This window comes from Kluyveromyces lactis (assembly GCF_000002515.2).
Source record: "Kluyveromyces lactis strain NRRL Y-1140 chromosome F complete sequence".
Classification (NCBI taxonomy): domain Eukaryota; kingdom Fungi; phylum Ascomycota; class Saccharomycetes; order Saccharomycetales; family Saccharomycetaceae; genus Kluyveromyces; species Kluyveromyces lactis.
Window position 1 is genome coordinate 309,219 of NC_006042.1, and position 11,687 is coordinate 320,905.

An 11,687-nucleotide genomic window follows, 5' to 3' on the forward strand; every position below is an offset into this window, starting at 1 on the left:
TGACGATGATGACGAGGTATTGGAAGAACATGCTACCGAACCTCAGAACTTGTATATGGAACATGCTGAGAAAATACAAAAAACTGATAACAGACTAGACGTGACGGATTCAAACCGCCAGCTTTCCTTACTGAACTCTACCAAATCTGAGACAAACTTTGACGGCATTCCTTACACAAGATTCTCTAAGCATGACAAACTTTTCCTAGTGGTAATATGTGCGTTGAGTGGATTTTATTCGACCATCGCTCAAACGATTTACTTCCCAGCATTGAGTATTATTGAAAAAGAATTTAACGTCAGCGTGAGTTTGGTTAATGTAACCGTTGTAGTGTATTCACTATGCCAAGGTATCTTCCCCGTGATTATGGGAGGTTTGGCGGATAGATTGGGACGTCGGCCTGTGGCTATGTTTTGTATTATGGTTTATTTTTGTGCTTGTATAGGAATCGCATGCTGTCGAACATTTGGAGAGATGATTTTCTTAAGATGTTTGCAAGGTGGTGGTATATCGCCTATAATTGCAATTAATAACGGTTTAATGGGAGATATCACCGTAAAATCGGAACGAGGTGGTTATGTCGGATTGACAAGTGGTTTCCAAGTGTTGGGAAGTGCATTAGGTGGTCTACTTGGTGCTTTATTCACTGCAAGATGGGGCTGGAGATCGATCTTTTGGTTTTTGTCTGCTGGTTCCGGTGTAACTTTGCTGTTTGTGGTTACTGCTTTACCTGAAACTAAGAGATCTATTGTAGGAAACGGCTCAATCAAACCACCTCATCTTATTAGCAGGTCTGTCCTCTTGGGTGCACCATATTATAAAAAAAAATTGCATTTAGACAATCCAGATTATGAAACGAAGACTGAGAATGCCTCATATGATCCATTAGCTCCTTTCAAAATCATGGTAAGACCGGAACTTATATCGTTGTTGGCCGTTCAGGGTTTACAATTTACAACCTGGATATGTCACATGACGACCCTTTCTGAACATCTAAACAAGGATTATGGCCTACCGATGGTAATTATCGGTGTTTGTTTTTACCTGCCGGTTTGTGTACGCTAACGAGTGTTGTTTTAGCTGGTAAATTCTTAAACTGGAATTATAGAAGAAGGTTCGCGAAACATAAGAAGTTCATCCAAAACGAAAAGAAAATACTCTTAGAAGAGAATGATTACGATTCACAATTGGTTAGAGATATCATAGACCAAGATATTCAGCATAAGTTTGATTTATACAAGACCAGATTAGATTATGCTTATGTGCCTATCATAATTTCAAATGCAGGATTTATCATTTTTGGCTGGTGTATTGGAACCAAACAGCATTTAGCAGTCATTTTAGTGATGTCAGGTCTCGCATCATTGATGTGTAACTGTATGATCTCAATAAGCAATACGTTGGTTGTGGATTTGTATCCCGAAAGAGCCTCCACTGCAGCCGGTTGTGTCAACTTCGTTCGCTGTATCTTCACAGCTATTATGGTTGCAGCGTTAGCTAAAATGAATTCATCAATGACCGTTGGTGGTACGTTCACCTTTTTAACTTGTTTGGCATGGGTCTGTTCTATGTTACTAATAGTCCCAATGAAATATGGCTTAAGGCTGCAATTGGCAAGAGAAAAGAAACAAAGTCAGAAGACACTCGGAAGAGAGAATATAGACGAAAATAACATACATCCTGAAATGTCTGAAGAAGAGAGAGAGTTGTGTGATCTTCGTCGCTCTGCTACAGCCCTTTCTAATTTATCTGCAGTGTAATAGCGCATTCATCTGTTAAGAAAGGAAATTGCAATACATGCAAATACATATATATAAACAACAAGTATTTGTTCATAGGAGTGCTCGTGCATTCAATTTAATTCTAATTTTATTCTCTAATTCATGTAAGTTAAACTGTTGCGTTATTTGACCTGGCTGTGGTACGCATTTCATGACTAAACCATCCCTTTCACTATCTGTATTGTTGCAGGATGATCTGTGCAGCCGATCTGTTTTTTCTGCATCAGGTTGTGCTTCTCTCAAAAAAGAAATCATGTGTCATAAGAGATATGAAATAGGAAAACAGAATTCCACCATGACGCACATCAGAAATACTAAACATTATTATAGATGGTATAAAAGTCAAAAGACAAAGCAGATCTGAATCGGTGCACATCTGTACATGTGTACTGCTATTTCAATTCGTTGTTCTTATTGATTTGTTATCCCCATATTTAATTTAGAATAGAATTTGAGATGCAAAGAAACTAGTAATCTATGGGATTAAACAGTAAAGAATATCCATTCTATTTCATTCAACCAAATCGCTAAATCAAGATATCAATATTTTGGAATTTGACGGACCATTGGAAAAGGATTAAAGAGTATTAATTATAAATCATTTTTCGATTCGAAACGATTCTACAATTGCAACATTCATGAGAAGAGCTAGTATCAGAGGAACGGACCTTCAGGCAGATACTGAAACGAAAAAGAAGAACTGCGATAACACAGGATCTGAAAGCTCTGTCTTCAGGACTGTAACAAGAGAACTGCGAGATGACACTGATGATGTTGTGACGCATGAAATATATGATGAGGAATCTTTCCCTGATGGTTCAAAACAGGAACAACTCTCAGAAGAGGATGTGCCGTATACCCTTTTAACGTACCGTCAGAAATGGTTTATGGTCGCATTATTGACTTCTGCAGGCTTCTGGTCCTCCTTAGGGTCGCCGATTTACTATCCAGCGTTGAAAGAGTTGGAAGCAGAGTTTGATGTTAATGAAGAACTTATTAATATCACTGTTGTCGTATACTTACTTTTTCAAGGTATAGCCCCAACCATCAGCGGTGGTTTAGCGGATGTGTACGGAAGAAGACCTATTATTTTGTTAGGAATGTTAATATATGTGATTGCATCTATAGGTCTTGCATGTTCTAAGTCGTATGGTGCGGTTGTGTTCTTACGTTGCCTGCAAAGTGCAGGTATATCTCCTATCATTGCCATAAATTCTGGTGTTGCAGGAGATTTCACAGTAAAATCTGAACGTGGGACTTTTGTCGGCGCTGTTTCTGGGTTTACTTTAATGGGCCAGGCGTTCGGCTCTTTGATTGGTGCAGCCTTGACAGCGGCATATGACTGGCGAGCAATTTTTTGGTTCCTTGTAATTGGATGTGGGACTTGTATGATTATTCTGTGTTTCTTGCTAATTGAAACCAAACGTACCATTGTGGGGAACTTATCTATTAGACCAAAAAGTTGGATAAATATAGCCCCAATAACTCGTTTGCCTGCAATAAGGAAGCAATTCAAATATGATAATCCAGATTATTCATCAAGAGACTTATCAGAAGTGAAGTTCGATATCACCTCAGCAATGAGAATTCTTATATTGCCAGAAATCATCTTATCACTTCTCCCCGCTGCATTCCAATTTTCCTTATGGACTCTTTCTCTTGCTTCTCTTCCAGCGGAACTTGCATTAGATCCATACGACTACTCATTGACTATGATTGGTGTATGCTATTTACCCTCTGGTATCGGTGGCTTGTTAGGATCTTTCTGTACAGGAAAAATTATTGATGTGTATTATAAAAGGTCCCATAAAAAGTTCTTGGAGAAGAAAGAGGCAGGTCTTATCGATAAAGATGCAAGATTTAATACCTTTAAGGCTAGATTAATTTCTGGTGCTCCTCAAAATGTTTGCGCTGCTGTGGTTTTCACTCTATTCGGATGGGCACTGAAGCAAAGGTGGCACATTGCAGTTGTTTTAGTTACATCCTTCATCGGCTCGTTTTGTGCTATGAGTACTCTTTCTACTTCAAGTACGCTTTTGGTCGATTTATACCCAAGTAAATCCTCAACAGCAACAAGCTGTTACAATTTCATGCGTTGCGTATTGTCTGCAATTTTCATGGCATGTTTCTCAAAAATGAAATCATCGATGAACGTTGGTGGGACATTCACCTGCATCAGTGGAATGGTTTTCGTTGGGAACTTTTTAATTCTTATTCCCATGAAATATGGTATGAAGTGGAGATATGAAAGAGGAATGAAGCTTTGAATAGTATACAGATGTTTTATAAACATTTGGAGCAAAAAGATTTGATTACCACATTCGATGCTTCCCATTTCGATGCACAACTAATTATAGATCATTAATAAATATAGCAGTAATTAACAGACTTTGATAGAATGTCACGTAAGACCCATCATATTAATAATTCTATTTCGCATCATTTACTTTGATGTAGCATGTCAGAAACTTCTGCTCAGAGTCTTTTTTGCCATGAAAGGTATGGGGTTTTTCCGCACAAATAAGAACGCTCTATAAGAATAACTTCATGCATAAATTAGCAAAGGTAACAAACTACGTCAACAGTGCATTAGCAGCAAAGAAAAAGGAAATAAAAAATACGAATGAATGGAAACCATGATATATTATGATAAAAAAAGTGAAACGATTTTACCAGAACTTGGATGTTGGATTTTATAAATATAACCTTTATAGTTGATGATAGAATGGGCAATTCGCCCAAAATTGGCACGACAACCACTGCATCACCGATAAAAAAAGAGAAGAAAACGGTAATATATCATAGTAGAGGAGTGAATGCGGTAGTGTATCAATTTCAAAATGACTAGAAATGACAATGTGATGATAGTATATTTATTGGATGGAATGTGAGCAGTGTTGAAGAGAATACAGGAATCAATTCATTTTAAAAACAGCTCCACCGAAAAAAAAGATGGTGAGGTCAAATAATCAAAGGTTGTATCTCATTGATTACTGTGAGGCACATTGAACACCTTCAGCACCGTGGTGTCCGTCTTCATCATCTGAATCATAGCTTTGGCCTCTGCCGTTACCACCAGCTCTAGCACCATGCTTACTGGAGTCGAAGTCTGCTAAAACACAATCTTCAACTTCTGCGTCCGCAGGAATAGAAGGTACATTTCTTGGTGGTAGAATTTCCTCGAGCTTCTTCAAGGTTTCATCGTCCGTGAAGTGTGCAGGTGGGAACTTGATGTTGAACTTGATCAACAAGTTACCGTAACCACCGTATTTTGGAATTGGCATACCTTTGCCTTCTATAACTTTAACAGAACCTGGAGAGATCACTTCACCTGGTACGATTTCGACCTTCAAATATTCACCTGATACGTGTTTGACGGCAAATTGACCACCTGCAATAGCAGATAGCAAATCGATTTCAGCGTCGTAGTGTAAGTCGTTACCATCTCTTTTGAAGACTGGATGTGGTTGTTCAGAAACGACAAAGACAACGTCACCTGGAATAATACCTGGAGATTGGTCAGCTTCACCCTGGAAAACGATTCTTTGGCCGTCTTTCATACCTGGTTCAATGTTGACTTCTAAAACCTTTCTTTCGTTTACAACCTTCTTACCGCTACAGACCTTACAACGGCCCTTTGGATCGATTATTTCACCAGCACCATGACAAGATTCACACTCAACTTGGAATCTTTGGATCATAGGACCCATTTGTCTGGTTACGAACTTGAAACCTTGACCGCTACAAGCAGTACATTTCTTAACACTACCTTCCTTACCACCACGACCTTCACATGACTTACAGATTAACTGTTTGTTTAATGCCAGTTTGGCAGTTCTACCTTTGAATAATTGTTCTAAAGTGGCTGGAATTTCATGTCTAATATCCCTACCCTTTTGAGGACCTCTTGGTCTTGAACTACCGCCACCAAAGAATTGAGAGAATAAGTCTTCACCGAAGCCACCGAAGCCACCTGGACCGCCTGCACCTTGGCCAGAAAGACCTTCCAAACCAAACTGGTCATATACTTCTCTCTTTTGAGAATCAGATAAGATTTCGTAAGCGGAAGTGATTTCTTTGAATTTCTCAGCAGCTTCTTCACTTGGATTCTTATCTGGATGGAATTTTAAGGCGCTTTTTCTATAAGCCTTCTTGATTTGGTTGTCATCAGCACCTGGAGAAACCCCCAAAAGATCGTATAGTTTTGTATCCTTAACCATCGCTTATTATATTTTGTTTCGAATGCCCTTTAATAATTAATATATCCGCCAAGATCAAAATACAGTCTTTTCACTAATTTCTGACTGACTGAATCGTAATAATAAAATGTCTGAATGTAAACGTTCAAAAAACAATGTAGAACCAATATATGTATATCGATGAACTCTAAAAAAATCAAAGAATTAAGACCTTTTCCTTTTCTAAATTGCAAACGCTAACGACTGAGATGTTAATAACGATTTGTTTGTAATCACTATTCTTGTCGCAGATTGTGTTTCAGTAATAAAAAAACGTAATAATAACGTCAAATGCTCCTAAACACGTAGTCAAAAAGATGGTAAGTTAACAGCAGCAACCTTTGTAATTACTTGTCCTTGATGATCCGAAAACAGTTAAGTTACTAAGCTCTAAAATCTAAAACACTCTCCGTTTTTGCCACGAGATGAGGTTCACCAGTAAGTTTTTCTTTAATCTATGTAAAATTTATATTCCTTCGCATCCTGGAATTTGTCGAAAAATTGACGAAATTTCGAGAAAAAGTAAGAAAATATGTCGCTTGAGACGAGTTGAAGTTACACGTGATGACAAATGTTGGCTCAATTGGCTAGTTCGAATGGCTCATTCAATACATATCAGAACAAGAGCGTCTTTAGCATTGCTGTTATTGTCTGCTTCGAGTTGCGCTGAGAAGAATAGGAGGTACTTACATAGGCTTTCAGCTTAAATAGTATTCCTGGCTCTGATGAGGCAGGCTAACCGGTTGTTCGCCACCTGTGAGGATTCAGGGTTTCTTATTTCTGTTACCCGAACATTATGCGGTATGAGTCGCACTATATGTAACATCCACCTCATCTCAACTCATCTCGAATCGTAATTACCGAGCCGTTACATAAACAATCTTATTTCAGCTAAGCAGTGAAGGCATGCCACGAATATCACCCCGAATACTCAAATCAGTAGCTAATATTGATAGGCGCCTGCCGTATCTGTTATTCGAGTGTAGTGGTAATATTTCCGATGCCAAACAAGAATTAAGCTGGATCAAGAATGAACTTCAAGATGCAAACCTAATAAATAGAGCATGCTGGCTTAGATATAATCGCGTACCGCTACAGTATATTTTGAAAACCCAACCTTTCGGACCATTGGACCTTTTGGTGAGACCGGGGGTACTTATTCCTAGATGGGAAACTGAGGAATGGTGCATGGATTTAATTGCCAAGTTACCGGAAAAGGCACGCCAAGGTCAATTTAAAGTTTTAGATCTTTGTTCAGGATCTGGTTGCATTGCATTAGCTATAGCACATACAAGAACGGAATATATCGTGAAATCAGTGGACCTTTCTCCGAAAGCGATTGCGTTACTCAAGGACAACGTAAGAAAAGTTGGTTTGCAAAATACCAATGTTCAGTGCATTCAGGCAGACATTCTGAGACATTCTGAGCATATTTATTCGAAAGATAAATTCAATCTTATCACTTGCAATCCTCCTTATATTCCTTCCAACAATTTTGTAAAAGAATGCACTACTTCGGTGAAATTGTATGAACCAAGGTTAGCACTGGTTGCCGATCTTGAATTTTACGATAACTTACTGCAATACTGGATTCCACGAACTGAGTCCTTCGTTTATGAAGTTGGTGACATGAAACAGTGTCAACATGTGATAAACGGATTATCACATAATACCAGCTGGAAGACAGGGATTAAATATGATTCGAATGATAAACCTAGATGTGTTTATGGATATTTAGCCAATCCAGAATCTACTATCGACTATGTAAAGATATTTGATTCGTTCTCAACCTGATAGTTTAGTTTTTACCTATGTATGTTAGCTTTACCTGGTAGATCATAATACAGAAGAAACTCGCAAGGGGATTGAATAAATATTCTATAAAGTATTATACAAATGATGAAGAGCCATTATGGGCTTGCAAGATTCTGGGTTTATTACATTTTTCATAGTTTCTCATTGTCCTCATTCGGCTTTCTTCTCTTGATTACTTGCTTTTCCTGATCAAGCTTATGAGCATCTTCATCTCCTTCTTCGTCAGAATTTTTAATTTCTGATTTTTCTAACGTCTCTTGGTGGAGTTTTGGTTCAGCAGCCGGAAGTACTCTATGGCACCACATGAGGTAACCACCGCCTCCCTTCATTGTCATAAGAGGATGTAATTTACCTCTTACTGTTTGGTACGGCCTGCATCTTGTCTCCAAAAGGCTTGGTGCTAAGTAGTTCAAGTTTTCATACAGAGAGTGACTCAATTCCAGTAGAGGTTCTTTATACTGTGAATAACACACGATCGGACGAGATCCGTGTATTTTTTCTCCCAATCTCGGAATAAGTGTCGGAAGGTACAAAGTAGATGCTACTAAAAGGCCATCAAATGAACTTGCTGCAACCTCGATATTTGATAGTTGGTTGTGATACCATTTAAGACGACGAAAGTAAGCACTTTTCTTATTACTTTTCAGGTCATTGATTTCTTCTGCAGATAGAGGCTTGAAGAGGGACTTAATATCAGCTTCCTTTGCTGGTTCAAAGAAATCAAGCACTGAAATTGTTTTGACGTGACGTTGAATGAAGTTGTCAGAATAACTTGAAAACTTCAATAGATCCAAGTTTGGATGTTCATTCTCATGAACGACAACAATCTTACCGTTTGCCTTGGAGTTGCTATCTCCAGCAAACATTCTTTCAAGCATTGCGTACACTATGAGACCTCCAGTCTCATCTATGCATAAATATTGTCCATTTGAGTTGATATTCGCTAAATTCAAAGCCATGCCTAAAGATTCCTGAGAGATGTCCATAACTCTCAGAACATCCCCTTTTTCGATGAGGTAATGCAATAATCCAGAGCTATCAAGGTATTCAACAGTGAAGAATTTGGCAAATTTCTGCTTCTTCCTTTTCAAATACTTCTCCTGTGAATGAACCGTCTTTTGATGGAAACTCTTATGCGATTCAATCATTTTGGAGATGATAGCGTCACCTGAAGCAGCTTCTCGTTTCATTGCTTCAATTTCTGCCATAGACATTTCTTGAACCACACTTCCAAGATTTATCAATCCACGGTTATTTTCACTGCTATTCTCCAATGCCGGCGAAGATGCCTTTAACCTATTTTCCAACACAGAGATCTTCCCAATCATGGTCTGTGTTCCCTTGACAAACTCTTCCTCCACCCCATCATATACAATATCAAAAGTGGTACCAAATCTGTAGCCTATAATTTCATTTACTCTGAAAGCACCAAATTTACCTAATGATACAATAGCATTGGCTTTCAATTCAACAATCTTCAAATTATCACTAGGCAATCGAATTAATACATGTTGATTGGGACTAATTTGTGTTAACGGATCAATCCCGGAGTGTTTCGTCATTAGATTTTTTTTGTGTTTAAATCAAACCGTACCTGGTACTGAAATCAGCGGGAAACCACACTTTATTACAGCTTTCTCAAGGATATACAACGTATACTTTTCCACTCATCTCATCTCATCTTGATGCTCATCTCAATTTTTCATTGAAACTTTACATCTTGTAATTACACACGAGCAACATTTCTTTTTCACTATTTATTCCCATAATAAAATTTTCTGTTTCGAACTGAAAAGTGAAAAAGCTCATCTCATCACATCGCATCGCATCTCATCTCATCTAATTGGTGTTATAGTAAACTAGTATATCAACATTTGTCCAGGGTGTTCTCGTAAGCTGCTGTGTTGGGTCTGTGTGTATCAAAACCATATCTTAAATAATTGAAGAGAAAAGATGGGTAGCAGACGTTTAAAGCATAAGCAAGGTGCTCCACCAACTTTGGAGGAATTTCAGGCCAAGAAGGAAAGACATCAGCACAGGAAAGAAAAAACCAAGAGAGTTAGTGAAGAAGATAGATCTGATGAGACAAGGAGAAGTAAGAAATCCAAGAAATCCAAGAAGAACCAAGAGGATGATGACGAAGCAGCAGCTTTGAAAGAGTTGAAAAAAGCGGAACAAGAGTTACCAGAAGTTGATTCGAAGGAACTAGCAGCTGCCAAGAAGACTTTGTTCGATGATGTAGAAGAAGATGACGAGGAGTTGAAGGATGAATTTGACTTGGAACAAGAATACGAAAATGATGAAGATGATGAAGTCGAGGAACGTCCATTGTTTTCTGATGATGAAGAAGCTGATATGGATGAGTTGAACGCAGCCAATATGGAAGCTTTGTCTATGAAATTAGATGAAGAGGCCAAATTGGAAGAAGAGGAAGCCGAGGCTGAATTGGTTGAAACTGATAAGATGCAACCAAGAGCTGAAATCTTACCGAATGCAGAACAAGAAGCTATTGAAGAACAAGGGCCTCCAGATTTAACAGCTATCAGGACAAGAATGATTGAAATCGTTAAGGTTTTGGAAGATTTCAAGACTTTAGGTGCCGAAGGTAAGTCGAGAACAGAATATGTTGATAGATTGTTGAAGGACATCTGTCATTACTTTGGTTATACTCCCTTCCTTGCAGAGAAGTTGTTCAATTTGTTCTCTCCTGCTGAGGCTATGGAATTCTTCGAAGCTAACGAAATCGCCAGACCTGTAACTATCAGAACAAACACTTTGAAAACAAGAAGAAGAGATCTAGCACAGACCTTGGTGAACCGTGGTGTTAATTTACAACCCATCGGTAGTTGGACAAAGGTTGGTCTACAAATATTTGACTCTCAAGTTCCAATTGGTGCTACCCCAGAATATTTGGCAGGTCATTATATTCTTCAGGCAGCTTCCTCTTTCTTACCCGTAATTGCATTAGATCCTCAAGAAAACGAACGTATTTTGGATATGGCAGCTGCCCCTGGTGGTAAGACTACTTACATTTCGGCTATGATGAAGAACACTGGTTGTGTTTTCGCTAACGATGCCAACAAAGCTAGAACAAAGTCATTGATTGCCAACATTCATCGTCTTGGATGCACCAACACTATTGTTTGTAACTACGATGCTCGTGAATTCCCTAAGGTGATTGGTGGTTTTGATAGAATCTTATTAGATGCGCCATGTTCCGGTACCGGTGTTATTGGTAAAGATCAGAGTGTCAAGGTGTCTCGTACGGAAAAAGATTTTATGCAAATTCCACATCTACAAAAGCAACTTCTATTATCCGCTATTGATTCTGTGGATTCTAACTCTAAAACTGGTGGTGTCATCGTATATTCTACTTGTTCTGTCGCTGTAGATGAAAACGAGGCTGTTGTAGATTATGCTTTAAGGAAAAGACCAAATGTAAAGTTAGTGGAGACTAAATTAGCTATTGGTAAAGAAGGTTTCACCAGTTATAGAGGTAAAACTTTCCATCCAAGTGTAAAGATGACTAGAAGATACTATCCACATACCTATAATGTTGATGGTTTCTTTGTTGCTAAATTTCAAAAGACTGGCCCATCCAAGTTCGATGATAATCAAGCTAGTGCAAAGGAGAAAGAAGCTGCTGCAAGACAAGAAGCTGTTGAAGAAGGTATTATTAAGGATGACTTTGCTTCCTTTGATGATGAAGATGATGAAAGGTACATCGAAAGATCAAAGAAGGTTGGCCTTCTAAAGAAAGGTATAAATCCACACGCGAAGAAGCCAGCTTCTTCTGATAAAAACAAGAAATAGATTCAACCTCTCAAATCATAGATAATCTCTGGCATTTAT

General features: G+C 38.4%; 5 protein-coding genes across 5 annotated transcripts; 3 read left to right on the plus strand and 2 right to left on the minus strand.

Annotated features, from left to right (window-relative positions):
* Positions 1-2,420: 2,420 nt before the first annotated feature.
* AQR1 (Aqr1p) lies at positions 2,421-4,049 on the plus strand (the record flags this gene model as incomplete). Its single annotated transcript, XM_455230.1, has 1 exon — positions 2,421-4,049. One exon carries the CDS (start codon positions 2,421-2,423, stop codon positions 4,047-4,049), a length of 1,629 nt encoding a protein of 542 aa, XP_455230.1.
* A 723-nt stretch (positions 4,050-4,772) lies between these two features.
* YDJ1 (type I HSP40 co-chaperone YDJ1) lies at positions 4,773-6,002 on the minus strand (the record flags this gene model as incomplete). The annotated part of the gene is made up of 1 exon (XM_455231.1): positions 4,773-6,002. One exon carries the CDS (start codon positions 6,000-6,002, stop codon positions 4,773-4,775), a length of 1,230 nt encoding a protein of 409 aa, XP_455231.1.
* A 924-nt stretch (positions 6,003-6,926) lies between these two features.
* Positions 6,927-7,814, plus strand: MTQ1 (S-adenosylmethionine-dependent methyltransferase; the record flags this gene model as incomplete). Its single annotated transcript, XM_455232.1, has 1 exon — positions 6,927-7,814. One exon carries the CDS (start codon positions 6,927-6,929, stop codon positions 7,812-7,814), a length of 888 nt encoding a protein of 295 aa, XP_455232.1.
* A 152-nt stretch (positions 7,815-7,966) lies between these two features.
* On the minus strand, positions 7,967-9,397 carry GCD10 (tRNA 1-methyladenosine methyltransferase subunit GCD10; the record flags this gene model as incomplete). Its single annotated transcript, XM_455233.1, has 1 exon — positions 7,967-9,397. One exon carries the CDS (start codon positions 9,395-9,397, stop codon positions 7,967-7,969), a length of 1,431 nt encoding a protein of 476 aa, XP_455233.1.
* Positions 9,398-9,788: 391 nt separating this feature from the next.
* On the plus strand, positions 9,789-11,648 carry NOP2 (rRNA (cytosine-C5-)-methyltransferase NOP2; the record flags this gene model as incomplete). The annotated part of the gene is made up of 1 exon (XM_455234.1): positions 9,789-11,648. The coding sequence occupies one exon, from the start codon at positions 9,789-9,791 to the stop codon at positions 11,646-11,648; it is 1,860 nt and encodes a 619-aa protein (XP_455234.1).
* Positions 11,649-11,687: the final 39 nt, after the last annotated feature.